At 46.6% G+C, this 15,527-nt stretch overlaps 1 protein-coding gene across 3 annotated transcripts in view; it reads left to right on the forward strand.

Moving 5' to 3' along the window:
• Positions 1-15,527, forward strand: part of lhx6a (LIM homeobox 6a) — a 70,591-nt gene that overhangs the window by 32,764 nt on the left and 22,300 nt on the right. For all 3 annotated transcript variants that reach the window (XM_073052537.1, XM_073052538.1, XM_073052539.1), the window contains one exon: positions 10,281-10,501. In XM_073052537.1, coding sequence (XP_072908638.1) covers positions 10,281-10,501 — 221 coding nt within the window. The remainder of the gene's footprint in view (positions 1-10,280; positions 10,502-15,527) is intronic.

Raw genomic sequence — 15,527 nt, forward strand, 5'->3', positions numbered from 1 at the left:
CATTTCATTCTCCTTTACACTTGTGTACTGAAGAATGTCAACAAACTATCTTGCACCCCTACAGGGTACTTATTCTCTGCATTAAGATCCTGATTAAGTCTTGAACCTACAGCAACCTATTGACACAGTAGCGTAGTGGTTAGAACGATGCTACTAAAGCTCTAGGCATCGGAGTTCAGAGTTCAATTCCGGCATCCTCTATAAGGAGTTTATGCGTTCTCCCTGTGAATGTGTGGGTTTCCTCTGGGTGCTCTGGTTTCCTCCCACAGTCCAAAGACGTACCGGTTGGTAGGTTATTGGGTCACTGTAAACTGTCCTGTGATTAGGCTAGAGTTAAGACAGGTGGGCTGTTGGATGTGCAGCTCTTTGTTCCACTTGTATCTCGACCAACCTGCGCATTGTAGAGAGGTGGCAGACACCAGGGGCATTTAGGGAAACCCCCATGATCACAGGGAAATTGTGCAAACTCCACACAGACAGTATTCAAGGTCAGGGTCTCTGAGCCATGATGCAATGGCTCTACCCATAGTGCCAGGCGCAGTGAGATATTTATTTACTTAATTAGCGATCCAGCACGGTAATAGGTCTACGAGCGGCACCATTCAATTACAGCCCATGTGACCTACCAACCGGTACACCTTTGGACTGTGGGAGGAAACCCGAGCACCAGGAGGAAACCCACATGGTCACGGTGAGAACGTACAAACTCCTTACAGTCCTTACAGCGACAGGAATTGAACCCAGTTTGCTGTTGCTGTACAGCGTAGTGCGAACTGCTACGCTACCACGCCACTCATGATGGCAACTCTGGTAAAAGTGCAACCACGGAATGCCGGATTGAACAGCTATTAGCGTCTCCAAGGCAACCTTTCCACTTCCTGCAATTTGATTGGATAAAATAACTGTAGTAGTTTATGTAATGCCATCAAAACAAATTAAAGGCATCCTAAGCAGAGTTAATCCAAACCAGTCTGAATATGCACATTGAAGATGAATTCAGCAGATCACTAAAAGAAAAATTAGGAAATTTTGATCTTTCTTGAGCATTTCTTGGCAGAGATCTAGTGGAAAGCCAGAACCTTTTACTCAGGGTGGAAGTAACTATTGCTGGGGGGAGTAATTTTAAGATATTTGGAGAAAAGTGTAAGAGGGGGATGTCAGAGGCAGGTATTTGCACAGAGAGTGGTGGGTGAATGAAACGCCCAGCCACGGGTGGCGGTAGAGGCATTAGGGACATGTATGATAGGAAAATGGAGGGCAATGTGGGAGGGAAGGGTTAGGTTGATTTTAGAGTAGGTTAAGGGGTTGTCACAACATTGTGCTGTAATGTTCTATGTTCTCTGAGTATGTTTTTGTTCTCATGGTTTTTGGATCTCAGCGTTCTGCTTTTGAGAGGCAGTCGGCTGGGGAAGAACGGTTGCTGTCTGCTCTGACAGAGGCCACATACTGCTTGATTGTTGGCTTGGCTGAAGACATTGCCCTTGCTCCTCGGATCAGTGGGATAGTATCTCTAAGATTTTCTTTCGTTATTCTAACTCAGCTGCACTCCCTTGTTATGGAGTCACAGTGCACTACAACAGAAAAACAGGCCCTTCAGCCCATTTAGTCTGTGCCAAACTACGATCCTGCTTGGTCCCATCTACCTGCACCTGGAGCATAGCCCTCCATATCCCTCCCATCCATGTACTGTGCAAACTCTCTTAAATATTGAAATCGAACCTGCATCCACCACTTCCGCGGGCAGCTCGTTCCACACTCTCACCACCCTCTGAGTGAAGACGGTTCCCCTTTATTTCCCTTAAACAGTTCACCTTTCACCCTTAATCCATGACCTCCAGATCTAGTCTCACCTAACTGCAGTGGAAGAAGCCTGCTTGCAAGCTTTTGCCTATTGGGTAGGCTCCAGTGTAAGATTAAAACCGTCGACCTTCTGGTTCAAGGCCAAAGGTGCTGCAGCCATTTTGGATCAATTTTAGACAGCCCCGGTCTGCTTTCCCTACTGTTTGTACATTTATATGATGGCTTTGTAAACCATCTTTGATAAACTGATAATCTAGTGGCAGTGTATATAATGGGGCAGTGTTTCTGAACGAGTGGTTAACAGAGGGAGGGAGTACATTCATCATTTGGGATTTAATATCTTTAATACGGATCTTGCAGATGGACCTTGGCAATGGAACAGGAAGCCTGGTATATCAGTTCTCTGACTATAAATCTACATTACTGACAGCTAAATAAACCTGTCTTTACCTTAAAAGAAATAAACTATAGGCTTTAAGCTAAGGATATGCCCACTATAATCGTTTTAACAAATTTCTAAAAATACTCCATTGTTAGAAATGTTGATTTTTGAAAATAACTTAAATTCCTATTTGTTTTGATTGATCGGAAAAATTGCAACAATAACAACTTCTGGATTCTATTACCCTTTAAAGACTGATTTCCTTTTTTTAGTTTGTGAGAAACTATTATGTTTCCCATCGCATATCGCTTCCTGCAATAATATTCTGCTTGGACATAAGGCGGAATGAGACCGAACAAAGCACAGAGCAACATATGTCGTCTTTATGGGCTGCAGCCTTTGAACATTATAGCCCTAGAATATTCAATGATTATATACTTGCCAGTCCACTAAATCCTCCCCACCCACTTCCAAACCTCACAACCAGCACTACAGACAGCCCACTGCTGTTGGGCGTTTCTCTGGGACATTTAATGAACTTATGTCCATGCACAATTCTTCTTTTCAAGTGATGGAGACACTGTCATAATGTCAGAGAAAGCCAACTTCGTCAGACCTGGCAGATCAGGAATTCATCTTAAAAAAGCATATTGAGTATTGGTGTGTGTGTGTGTGTGTGTGTGTGTGTGTGTGTGTGTGTGTGTGTGTGTGTGTGTGTGTGTGTGTGTGTGTCTGTGTGTGTGTGTGTGTGTGTGAGAGAGAGACAGAAGGTGAGTGTATGTGTCGTAGTGTGTGCCTGTGTGTGTATGTGTGTGTGTATCTGTGTGTGTATGTGTGAGAGTGAGTGTGTGTCGTACTGTGTGTGTGTCAGTGTGTATATATACTTGTGAGTGAGAGAGTAAGTGTGTGTGTGGAGGTGAGTGGGTGCATGTAGGTGTGACTGTGTGTGTGTGAAAGAGAGTGAGTGTGTGTGTGAGTGTTTGTGTAGCTGTGTGTATGTGTGACTGTGTGTGATGTGTACGTGAGTGTGTGTGTCTGAATATGTTGTGGGTGCATCGTAGCATGTGAGTGTTGTTATGTGAGTGTGTGTATGTGTGTGTGTGTGTGTGAGAGAGAGTGTGTGTGTGTGCGTGAGTGTGTACGTATGTGTATATGTGTGAGTCTGTGTGTGATTCAGTGTGTGTGCGCAAGAGCGTAAGTGTGTGTATATGTGTATGTGTGTGTATATGTGTGTACGTGTGTATGTGTGTGTACATGTGTATGTGTATATGTGTGTGTATGTGTATATGTGTGTATGTGTGTATATGTGTGGACGTGTGTATATGTGTGTGTATGTGTGTATATGTGTGGACGTGTGTATATGTGTGTGTATATGTGTATGTGTGTATATGTGTGTGTATGTGTGTACATGTGTGGATGTGTGTATATGTGTGTGTATGTGTATGTGTGTATATGTGTGTGTATATGTGTGTGTATGTGTGTATGTGTGTGGACGTGTGTATATGTGTGTATGTGTGTGTATGTGTGTATCTGTGTGTGTATGTGTGTGTATATGTGTGTGTGTGTATGTGTGTATATGTGTGTGTATGTGTGTGGACGTGTGTATGTGTGTATATGTGTGTGTATGTGTGTATATATGTGTGTATGTGTGTGTATATGTGTGTGTATGTGTGTATGTGTGTGGACGTGTGTATGTGTGTATATATGTGTGTGTATGTGTGTATATGTGTGTGTATGTGTGTATATGTGTGTATCTGTGTGTGTGTATGTGTGTATGTGTGTGTATCTGTGTGTGTATGTGTGTGTATGTGTGTGTACGTGTATATGTGTGTATCTGTGTGTGTGTATGTGTGTGTGTGTACGTGTGTATATGTGTGTATCTGTGTGTGTGTGTGTATGGGTGTGTGTACGTGTGTATATGTGTGTATCTGTGTGTGTGTGTATGTGTGTGTATCTGTGTCTGTGTATGTGTGTATATGTGTGTGTGTGTGTGTGTATATGTGTGTGTGTGTATGTGTGTGTGTGTATGTGTGTGTATGTGTGTGTGTGTGTGTGTGTATATGTGTGTGTATATGTGTGTGTGTGTGTGTGTGTGTGTGTGTGTGTGTGTGTGTGTGTATGTGTGTGTGTACGTGTGTACATCTGTGTCAATAGGTCAGTTATTGCAGCACCGCAGGTTGGCACTGGTCAGCAATGAGCCACCGTCATCTCTGGGACGGGGCGGGGAGCAGGGTTGAACATAATTTCAGAGGGAGGATTACTGTGAATGGGTGCAGAGTGCACAGTATCGACATTGTGTTCCCATTCCCCATCTCCTCATACACCCAGCTCCGGAGGTACCACGCCACTGCTGGGTCAATGGGGAAGCGATATTGTCTGTGTGTGTGTGTGTGGGGGGGGGGGGGGGGGGGGGATTGTGTTTCTGTTCTATGTATTTGTTGTTCTAGTTGACAGCTTGGCAAAGAAGCTGCATTTAAATTCTTGCCATTAGCCAAAGCAAAGTTACAAGCCATACAGTATTTCTAAGATGCTACAGAAATACCAAAATACACGCGGAATGCTTTAAGGATAGGGATGTCTTGGACCTCGTCTGTCCTTCGCTAAGCGCAGCCAAACAGCGTTCCTAATGAAAACACGTATCATAAAATCAAAGCAATTACCAGTGTTTTAAAGGACAACTGCTTCCAAATTACAGGCTTGAAGGGTCGGCGGCCAATTGGCCTTTGTTTGTGCAATGGGATATGCTCTAGCTACTGGGAGAGAAGTCCGGAGATCGGCTTCGTAAAGTCGTAACGCTTTAGTGTTCGCTCGACGCGTTCTCGCGCTTGAGCCGAGATAATTATATTTATTTAAATCGATAAAGTCTGTTACTTTTACATAATTGGGTGTGAGTCCACAAACCCGTTTTATTTATTATTCAGATTAAATGAGAAGACGTTGAAAATGCAACACAATTTTCTGCCGTTAGTGTTGTCGCTGGGCATTCCGTACAGAACTGTATTGGAGAAAGAACCAAGAGACAATTCTTCTCACCTGCCTATCACCCCCACCCCCCCCACCCCCCCCAGGTACCCCTCCTTCTTCCCCTTTTCCTCTGGTCCACTTTCCTCTCCATCCCGTTCCCTTTCCCACACACCTGGTTTCTCCTGTCACCCTCTAGCTATCCTTCTTCCCCTCTCCCCACCTTTTTATTCTGGCATCCTCCCCCTTCCTTTCCAGTCCCGAAGGAGGATCGGCCACTGCTTGTTCATTTCCATAAGTGCTGAGCTCCTCCGGCATTTTGTGCGTGTTGCTTCGGATTTCCAGCATCTGCAGAATCTCTTGTGTTTATGATTTCATCCGGATGATTGGTTTTTGCAGATCTTCAGCCACATAGAAGTTATTTTCAAATGGATAGCAATCTTCCCGTCAGGGAGGGGGCCACGTAGCCCCCACGCCAGGCCACCAGAGTCACAAACAGTTACTTTCCCCAAGCAGTGAGGTTGATCAACACCTCCACCCACTAACCCACCACTACTTTATCATTTCCTGTCCGTCACCTTATGTACAGACACTCCTGCGCCTAGTGTCACTTAATGGACATACAATCAGTCAATGTATGTAAGCTATCTTATGTATTTATATTGTCACTATTGTATTCGTTATCTTACCGTGTTTTGGTGCTGCATCGGATCCGGACTAACACATACTTGGTTCTCTTTTACACCTGCGTTCTGGAAATGACATTAAACTATCTTGGGTCTTGTATCCGGTAGTGAAAAATAAATTGTCTGATGAAAATAAAAACGTGAAAGAGCATAAAATAGAAAATGGTGAACAGCGGATCACTTACCAAGCGGGAAATAAACGACGCGCCTTTATCTGAATTAATTATGTAGTCAACAACGTTGGAGCAGAATTAGGCCATTCGGTCCATTGAGTCTGCTCCACCATTCCAACATGGCCGAATTATTATCCCTCTCAACCTCGTTCTTCTGCCTTCTCTTTGTAACCGGCGATGCCTGACTAATCAAGAACCTATCAACGTCCGCTTTAAATATATTCAATAATATGGCCTCTAAAGCCGTCTGTGGCAATGAATTCCACAGATTCACCACTCTCTGGCCAAAGAAATTCCCCCTCATCTCTGTTCTAAACGGACGCCCCTCTATTTTGCGGTTGTGCCCTTTGATCCCAGATTCCCCCACTATAGGGAACATCCGTAAAGAACAAAAAGAGACAATTTCACACTTACGTTTTTACAGTTCTTCACTCACTTCATCAAAGTGAACACAATCAAGTCGTTTTGCAAAGAATAACAATACAAAAAATAAAACTGTGTGTGGAGAATAAAAATGAGAAAGAACGTAAAATGAAAATGGAAAACACTTCTGTAACTTCCCAAGCAGGGATTAAACGCTGTGATTTAATCAGACGTAATTATTTAGTCATAATAAACACTTACATTGTTAATTCATGTGTCAGTCTTGCACCCACTGACGCATCCCAGCCGGCACCTGCCGCTCGCTCCTGACTCGTGGCCTGCAGCCTATTTAACCCAATTCTCATCCACAGACCTCGTTCACTCATCGAACCAGCCGGCCTCAACCAGTTGCTCCGAGCTTTCACTCCCCCTGCCTGAAGTTTACCTCATTGCCTGTTGTCCTTTGTTTCTGTTCCCTCTCATTTCGTGGCCCCTCGTGGCTTGTTATTTTCCTGTCTATTATTCAAGTTATCATTCACTACTGAATCGTCTCTGTTTTTGGTTGAACCCAACTCTCCAGTTTCTGAAAGCACACACATTAAATACAAAGAGGTTTGAAAATTGCTAAGTACCCAAACACCTCTACATTGCAAGATTTGTATTTTCCAAATATCCACAAAGATGCCATTAAACTTCACTGTGAAAACGTCTAGACGGGAGTCACCCAGTTACACGCTACGTTCGTGTACTGGCTCACAGTAAAACAGCTATTGGCTTATTTGTCCAAGCCTAGTCTACATTTGAGTGGATAACTTCACTCTCCTCAACTCTGAACTGATTCTACAACCTGTAGAGTCACTTTCAAGGACTCTACAACTCATGTTCTCAGTATTCGTTTTACTTATTTATTATTATTTTATTTGCACAGTTTGTCTTTTGCACGTTTGTCAGTCTTTGGGGGTAATTTTTCAAAACATTCTATTGTATTTCTTTGTTCTACTGTGAATGCCTGCAAGAAAATGAATCTCAAGGTAGTGTAGGATGACACAGTATGTACTTTGATAATAAATTTTCTTTGAACTTTTTTATTTGAGTTAGAATCAGATTTAATATAACTGGCATATATCGTAATATATGTAGTTTTGTGGCAGCAGTACATTGCAATATATAATAAAAAACTATAAGAACTATATATAGGGTGTTCATACATATATACAGCACTGTGCAAAAGTCTTAGGCACATATATATCGCTAGGCTGCCCAACACTTACAGAGTACTGTAGTAATTTTATGCATTGCACTGGACTGCTGCTGTAAAAAAATCATGGCGTATGTGAGTGATGATAAACCTGATTCTCATATGGTTCTCTATTGTGGACTGAGAGTGGGAAGGGAGCAGAGGGAGGGGTATCATGATTGGGAAAAGGGGAAGGGAGCGGGGACGGAGCGGGAAGCACCAGAGAGACATTCTGTAATGATCAATAAACCAACTGTTTGTCAAACAACCTTGTCTGGTGTCTCAGGGCTGGGTGTGCGTGCATCCGCACCTGCCCCTAACCCGTCCCGCGGTGCCCCACTCTCACCATTCACCACACCTTTGCTCCCGCCAGATTTACAAACTCGTTGACAACTACAGCACTGTGCACCCTAGATATATACTCATGTGCCTAACACTTTGTACGGCATTGTATACAAACAGTACATCAATTCAATGTGGTTCCAAAAAGAGAGCAAAAATAAAAACAGTGAGATAATATTCATGAGTTCATCGTCCGTTCCGAAACCTGATGTCGGCGCGGAAGAAGCTGTTCCTAGAACATTGGGTGTGTGTGCGCCAGACTCCTGGCCCATCTCCTTGACGGTAGCAACGAGAAGAGGGCATGTCCTGGGTGACGGGCGTGGACCCCGCCTTTCTGAGGCATCGCCTTTTGAGGATGCGGGGGAGCTGTCACCTCAAGGCGACCCCGAGCCCCCGCCCTGAATCCCGTTGCTAGGAATTCTGCATTCTGCTGGATTAGTGCAGAGGGTATACACGATGGAGGCGTAGACAGGCACGTGAGTGTGAGGGAAGCGGGAGGATATGGAGATCGTGACGGCAGAAGCTTGAGTTTAGTTGGACATTTGATAGCTAATGAAATTAATTTGATGCTGAGATTGTGGGCTAAAGTCCCGTGTGCTCGTTGCTGTGTCTAAAATACAATGGAAACGCCGTAGCAGGAAACTAGATACATAGATTTAATTAGAGACGCGGCACGCTAACAGGACCTTCCATGAGACCAGTTACAACCTTGTGACCAATTAACCTGCTGACCGGCAGATCCTTGGACTGTGGGAAGAAAGCGGAGCACCCGGAGGAAACCCACGCTGTCACGGGGAGAGCGTGCAAACTCCCCACAGACAGCGGAGGGAATTTAACCGTGTGGCACAGCGGGTTCAGCACAGTTAGATTTGAAAATCCTCATTTTCTTCACCTAGAGGGTGGCGAGAGTCCGGAACGGGCTCTCGGCGGGTGCTGGATGTGGGTTCGCTTTAACATTAAAGAGAAGTTTGCTCCGGGTCCCCGTCCCCCCCACACCCCACCACGGTGGGTTAATTGGCCGCTACAACCTGCCCCTAGTGTGTCGGAATGTTGGGAACGGTAGGTGACAAGAAAGTTTAGGGTTTGTTCTGTGACTTGACGGGCCGAACGAAAGTGACAGTCGATAATGTAACCAGGGATTTTCTCAGCCTTGAGATTCAGCAGCGAAAGGGTTAAGGTTGGGACTGTGAGACGGAACAGTTGTCGGCGCTCATGCCTGTAAGAGATGATTAATACCGTCATGGCTTTCCTCACACAAATAAACACAACTCCATGAAAAATAACCTCTGCAGGTTGGGTTATAAACACCTTGTTGCACCGTCTGGGTTTCGGCTGCGCCTCCCAAGCGCTGGGACCCGGGGGGACACGGCTGGGACTCCCCAGACCCCCTGGGTTAACGACCCCTGGGGACGCGCCTCCCGAGTCAGATCCAGCCCCGCCCGCACATATGGAACCGTTTTGTACGGGCCAGGGAGTCGGGAGAGTGTCACGTTGTTAGAGCAGCGGGGCGAGGGAGATATCCCCACTCACTCCGCAACCTCACTGCGGAGGGGGAGGGCGGAGGATAGGGGAAGGGGGAGGTGGGTGGCGTGGGCAAGAGGAGAAGGAAAGCAGCGTCCGTCATCAAGGACCCCCTCAATCCAGACCATTCACTCTTCCCGCTGCTGCCATCAGACAGGAGGGACAGGAGCCTCAGGTCTCACACCACCAGGGTCAGGAACAGTCGTTGTCCTTCATCCTTCAACCACAGAGGATAACTGCACTCACCCCGACTCTAAACCGTTCCCACAACCTGCGGACTCACTTTCAAGGACTCTTTATCTCGTGCATGATTTTTATTGCGTATCTATTTATTACTTCTTGTTGCCTTCGGCACATTGGTTGTTTGTCCACCTTGCTGGTGGTCTTTCGTTGACTCTCTCGCGTTTCTTTGTTTACTGTGAATGCCCGAGGAAAATGAATCTCAGAGTTATATATGGTGACGTCTGCGCACTTTGATAATAAATTTACTCCGAAGGTGCGGGAAAAAAGGAGGGGCGAATGTGGGGAGTGTGAGGGTGAGGGTGAGGGTTGAAGAGGTGTTGAAGAGAATGGGAGAGATAGAGGCTTGGGTGGGGAGAGGCGGGAGGCGGGAAATCGTTGAGGAGAAAGGGAGTGGGAGGGGAGCATAGTCTGGTATCCAGGGATGGGATGCTGCGGTGGGGAATGGTGGGAGGGGTGGGCAATGTGGGGTGGTATTGTGACGGGGGTACCTGACCCCCGCAGGATCCTGCGCCCGACCCCTGGGGAGGGAACCCAACCTGCCCTCCCCTGATCTGTTGCTTGGTGTCTTGCAGCCGGTTCGGGACGACGTGTGCCCGCTGTGGGCGCCAGATCTACGCCAGTGACTGGGTGCGCCGGGCGCGAGGCAACGCTTACCACCTCGCCTGCTTCGCCTGTTTCTCGTGTAAAAGGCAGCTCTCCACCGGCGAGGAGTTCGGTCTGGTCGAGGAGAAGGTTCTCTGCAGAATCCACTACGACACCATGCTGGAGAACCTGAAGCAGGCAGCGGAGAACGGTAAACCACGGGACAACGCATCCCTCTCCTAACCTCTTCCACGCCTTCCTCAACCCCACTTCAAACACTCTCCCTCCTCCCCAAACTCGCGCACCTTGGCAGCTCATCAACGCTCACCCTCCCCCGCTCCCCAATTCCTCCTTGGCTGCACCAGACTCCTACCTCCCCTGCTGTGGCTTCAGGCGAATTCTCTCAGCCATTGTCAAGCGGAGAGTTTGTTCGCTGGGACCAGGTTAATGCCCCTGCCTGTGTCCTACGGCCAAACCTGGAGGGGTTGTAGTTCTGCCCCAGAGGCGGAGGGCCGAGCTGTGGGTGCCGGCAGCCCGAGGCGAGATCCGTGCGCCAGCCGGAGATTTACCGTTTACCGTGCCATCGGAGATGGTGAGGGGACGGAAGCTCGATGCGTTTCCTCACTGGGGCCTGGATACATCAGAACATCCCCAAATAAAGAACTGGGGTCCGCAAAGACAATCTGCCCCCTCAATACCCGCTGCACCGCTCCATAGGACTGGGGTTGATATGTTACCTCTCCAGCTGCGGCTTCCAGATCTATCGCTCTGTCTTCAGTGGTGGCCCAGCCTCGGCGTGTCTCTGGGCTGGACAACCTCAACGATCCACCTTCCCCTGAAGGAATGTCTCCTCGTCATGGTAAATCCGCAGTACCGGACCCCTTATTTTGTGACAGTGACCTTGGTTCCAGCCTGGGGAAATGCTCCCCCCCCCCCATGAAGGTTCACCTCCCAGCTTCGCGCTTCATCCCCCCTCACCCCTCACCTGCCAGCTTGTCCCCCTCCAAATCTCCCACCTTGTTATTCTGACTTATTTCTTCTTGGTCCTGAAGAAGGGTCTCAGCCTGAGATGTCCACTGTCTATTCATTTCCATAGGTGCTGCCTGACCTGCTGAGTTCCTCCGGCATTTTGTGTGTGAGCTCCCAAATGTTTGCCTCGAAATTTTAGTCGATTATCTCCACTGTTTATTGGTTACATTTGCTTCCAATGGAAGGTCCCACTAGTATAATCTCCTGCATTTCTCTATTTTCCTGTAAGTGCTCCCACAAAAGAATTGATCTCAAGACAGTTTGATAATAAGTTTATTTTGAACTTTCCTATGGATGACACAGCCAGGGGTGGTGATAGAGGCAGATACATCAGGGGCATCTGAGAGACTCCTAGACAGGAACATGGATGATGGGGGGTGATGTGGGAGGGAAGGGTTGGATTGGTCTTGGAGTAGGTTAAAAGATTGGCTCAACATGGTGAGCTGATGAACTCGTACTGTGTTCTGTGTTCTACAACTCCAATTACATAACTGGCTGCTAAGACCTAGCGTCAGACTCAGAACTGGGTTTGGTATCACTGCATATGCACATGGCTGCAATACATGATAGAGGAAAAAACGTTGTATCTATATCGATTAGTTAGATTAAACAAGTAGTTCAAAAATAGAAATAAAAAAGTAGTGAGGGAGTATTTGTGGGTTCAATGTCCATTCAGAAATTGGATGGCAGAGGGGGAGAAGCAGTTCCTTAATCACTGAATGTGTGTCTTCATGCTTTTATACCACCTTCCTGATTGTAACAATTGGAACGAGGCATGACTTGGGTGATGGGGGTCCTTAATTTAAGAGACTCTTAATGAGGGTGTCTGAGTGGAGATGCGTTTCTACCTAATGAGGCATAAAGAATTCCTTCCCTCCGCTAGCCTGCAGGTCACCCTTGGGCAAGGTGTAGCACCTGCTTCGCCCCAGTCAGGGTCACGTGAACCCATGGGAGCAGGTAGTGGATGGTTGTATGAGCAGCGAGTGCATGTCACGAGTCCTGGTTATGTGACCACTGACACCGGGCAGACAATCTCTGAAGAGAATTGATAATGGCTGGGGTCACCCATCTTGTAAAGACACTGCCCAGAAGACAGCAATGGCAAAGCACTCTGTAGAAAAATTTGCCAAGAACAATCTTGGTCATGGAAAGACTGTGCTCACCCTCGTCAAATGATATGGCACATAATGATGATGATACTTCTATGAGGTGTCTGTTAACAAACCGATGGGAAATGTGTTTGACTCAGCAGATCTTTCTGGCAAAACACTGGCTCATAAAGCAATGTGGTCAGATAACGCTCGTTAGTTCAACAACATCATGGCTCCTTCTTCCTTTTCTTCCATGGTCGTCTTCCTCTCCTATCAGACTTCTCCTCCTCCATCTATTTATCTCTTTCACCAATCAACCTCCCACTCTTTACTCCCTCCCCCTCAGGTTTCACCTATCAATACTACCTTGTACGTCTTCCTCCCCCTCCCCAATTTCTTACTCTGACCTATCATCTTTCTTTCTAGTCCAGATGAAGGGTCTCAGCCTGAGAAGTCGACTGTTTATTCATTTCCATAGATGCTGCCTGGCCCGCTGAGTTCCTCCAGTGCTTTGTACAGATTGGTTTGGATTTCCAGCATCTGCAGAATCTCTCATGTTTGATTTTAGTGTGAGTTGGGGAATGGATGATAACTTCACCAGGCTCATGGCTGCAGCAAGACACATGGTCTATCTAGAGGTCTATCCTACTCTACAGCTGGGAACTGAACACTGTCGAGCTGGTATTTCTGAACGGGTTAGCCTGTTTGAACACCATAACCCCAATATGACTCTTCTCTGAATTTGTATTTGTTACTGGTTTATTATTGTCACGTGTCAATATACAGTGAAAACTTGTCTTGCACACTGCTCATACAGATCAAATTGTTACATGGTGCATTGAGGAAGAACACCGTTAAGCACACGGTTATGCAGCAGTTGTAGTGCTACAGAGTGCCAGCAACCCAGGTTCAATTCCTGCCACTGTCTATAAGGAGTTTGTACGTACACCCTGTGACCATGTAGGTTTCTTCTGGGTGCACAGGTTTCCTCCCACATTCCAAAGTCGTATGGGTTAGTAGGTTACTTTCCTACATGGGTGTAATTGGGTAATGTGGCTCAAAGGGTTGAACAGGTCTGTAACCGTGTTGTATTTCTAAATAAAAACTAAGGAAAGTAGTGTGAAATGCAGTATAACAGTTACAGAGAAAGTGCAGTGCAGGCAGACAATAAGGTACATGCCATAATGAGGTCAAAAGGCCATCTACTCTGTTCGAGAGTCTGGTAACATTGGGGAAGAGGTTATCCTTGAGCCTGGTGGTATGTGCCTACAGGCTTTTGTATCTTCTGCCCGATGGGAGAGGGGAGAAGAGAGAATGCCCAGAGCGGGTGGGGTCTTTGATTATGCTGGCTGGTTTACCAAGCCAGAAAAAGCAGGATCTCCCAGTGGCCACCCAATATAATTCCACGTCCCATTCCCATTCCGACACGTCAGTCCGTGGCCTTCTCTACTGTCATGATGAGGCCACACTCAGGTTGGAGCAACAACACCTTATATTCCATCTGGGTAGCCTCCAACCTGCTAGCATGAACATCAATTTCTCGAACTTCCAGTAATGTCTCCCTCTCCCTCACCATTCCACATTCCTTTTTCCCTCTTTCACCTCATCTCCTTACCTACCCATCGCCTCCCTCTGGTTCTCCTCCCCCTTTTCTTTCTTCCATGGCCTTCTGTCCTCTCCTATCAGACTCCCCTTTCTCCGGCCTTGTATCTCTTTCACTAATCAACTTCCTAGATCTTTACTTCATCCCTCCCTCCTTCCCTCTCCCGTTCCCTCTCCCTCTTTACTTCCCCTCTCACTGTTTCTTTCTCCCCTCCCCCACCCTCTAACTCTGACTCCACCTTTTTCCTCCAGTTCTGATGAAGGGTTTCAGCCCGAAGCGTCGACTGTACTCTTTTCCATAAATGCTGCCCGGTCTGCTGAGTTCCTCCAGCATTTTCTGTGTGTTGCTTGGATTTCCAGCATCTGCACATTTTCTCTTGTCCCTGATGATGGATGCAGCTCTCTTGTGACAGTGCTCAGTGTAGATGTGCTCAATGGTGGGGAGGGCTTTACCTGTGATGGACTGGGCCATATCCACTACTTTTTGTAGGACTTTCCATTCAAGGCCTTTGGTGTTTTTATATCAGGCAGTGATGCAACCAGTCAACATACACTCCACCACACATCTATAGAAGTTTGTCAATGTTTTATATGACATGCTGAATCTTCGCAAACTTCTGAGGAAGTAGAAGTGCTGCCTCTCAACTCCATTCATCCAATAATTTCTGATGCCTTGATAATCAAGGACCTATCAACCTCTGCCTTAAATATACTTAATGACTTGGCCTGTACAGCTGTCTGTGGCAATGAGTTCCACCGATTCACCACCCTCTGGCTGAAGAAATTCCTCCTCATTTCTGTTCTCAATAGATGTTCCTCCATTTTGTAGCTGTGACCCTTCGTTCTAGACTCATCCACTACAGGCAACATTACCTCCACCTTATCCAGAGCTTTTAATATTCAATACATTGCAATGAGATCCTCCCTCATTCTTCTAAACTCTGGTGAGTACAGGACCTGAGCTATCAAATGCTCTGCGTACGTTAATCCCTTCATTCCTGGGAAAATTCTTGTAAACCTCCTCTTGTCCCTCTGCAACGCCAGCACAGTTTTTTCATAGATAAGGGGCCAAAATTACTCACAATGCTCCATGCAGTCTGAAAAATGCATTTTCAAGGATCTGGATTACATCCCTGGTTTTGTGTTCTATCCCTCGCAAAATGAATGCTAACATTGCATTTGCCTTCCTCACCACAGACTCAACCTGCAAGTTAACTTTAGTGAGCACACACAAAATGCTGGAGGAACTCAGCAGGCCAGACAGCATCTATGGAAAAGAGTAAACAGTCAATGTTTTGGGCCGAGACCCTTCATAAGGACTGGGGGGAAAAGACGAGAAGTCAGAGTAAGAAGGTGGGGGAGGGGAGGAAGAGTTACAAGATGGTAGGTGATAAGTGAAACCAGGAGAGGGGGAGGGGTGAAGCAAAGAACTGGGAAGTTGACTGGTGAAGGAGATAAAGGACTAGAGAAGGTGGAATCTGATAGGAGAGGGTAGAAGACCATGGAAGAAAGGGA

This window comes from Hemitrygon akajei, chromosome 7 (genome assembly GCF_048418815.1).
Source record: "Hemitrygon akajei chromosome 7, sHemAka1.3, whole genome shotgun sequence".
Classification (NCBI taxonomy): domain Eukaryota; kingdom Metazoa; phylum Chordata; class Chondrichthyes; order Myliobatiformes; family Dasyatidae; genus Hemitrygon; species Hemitrygon akajei.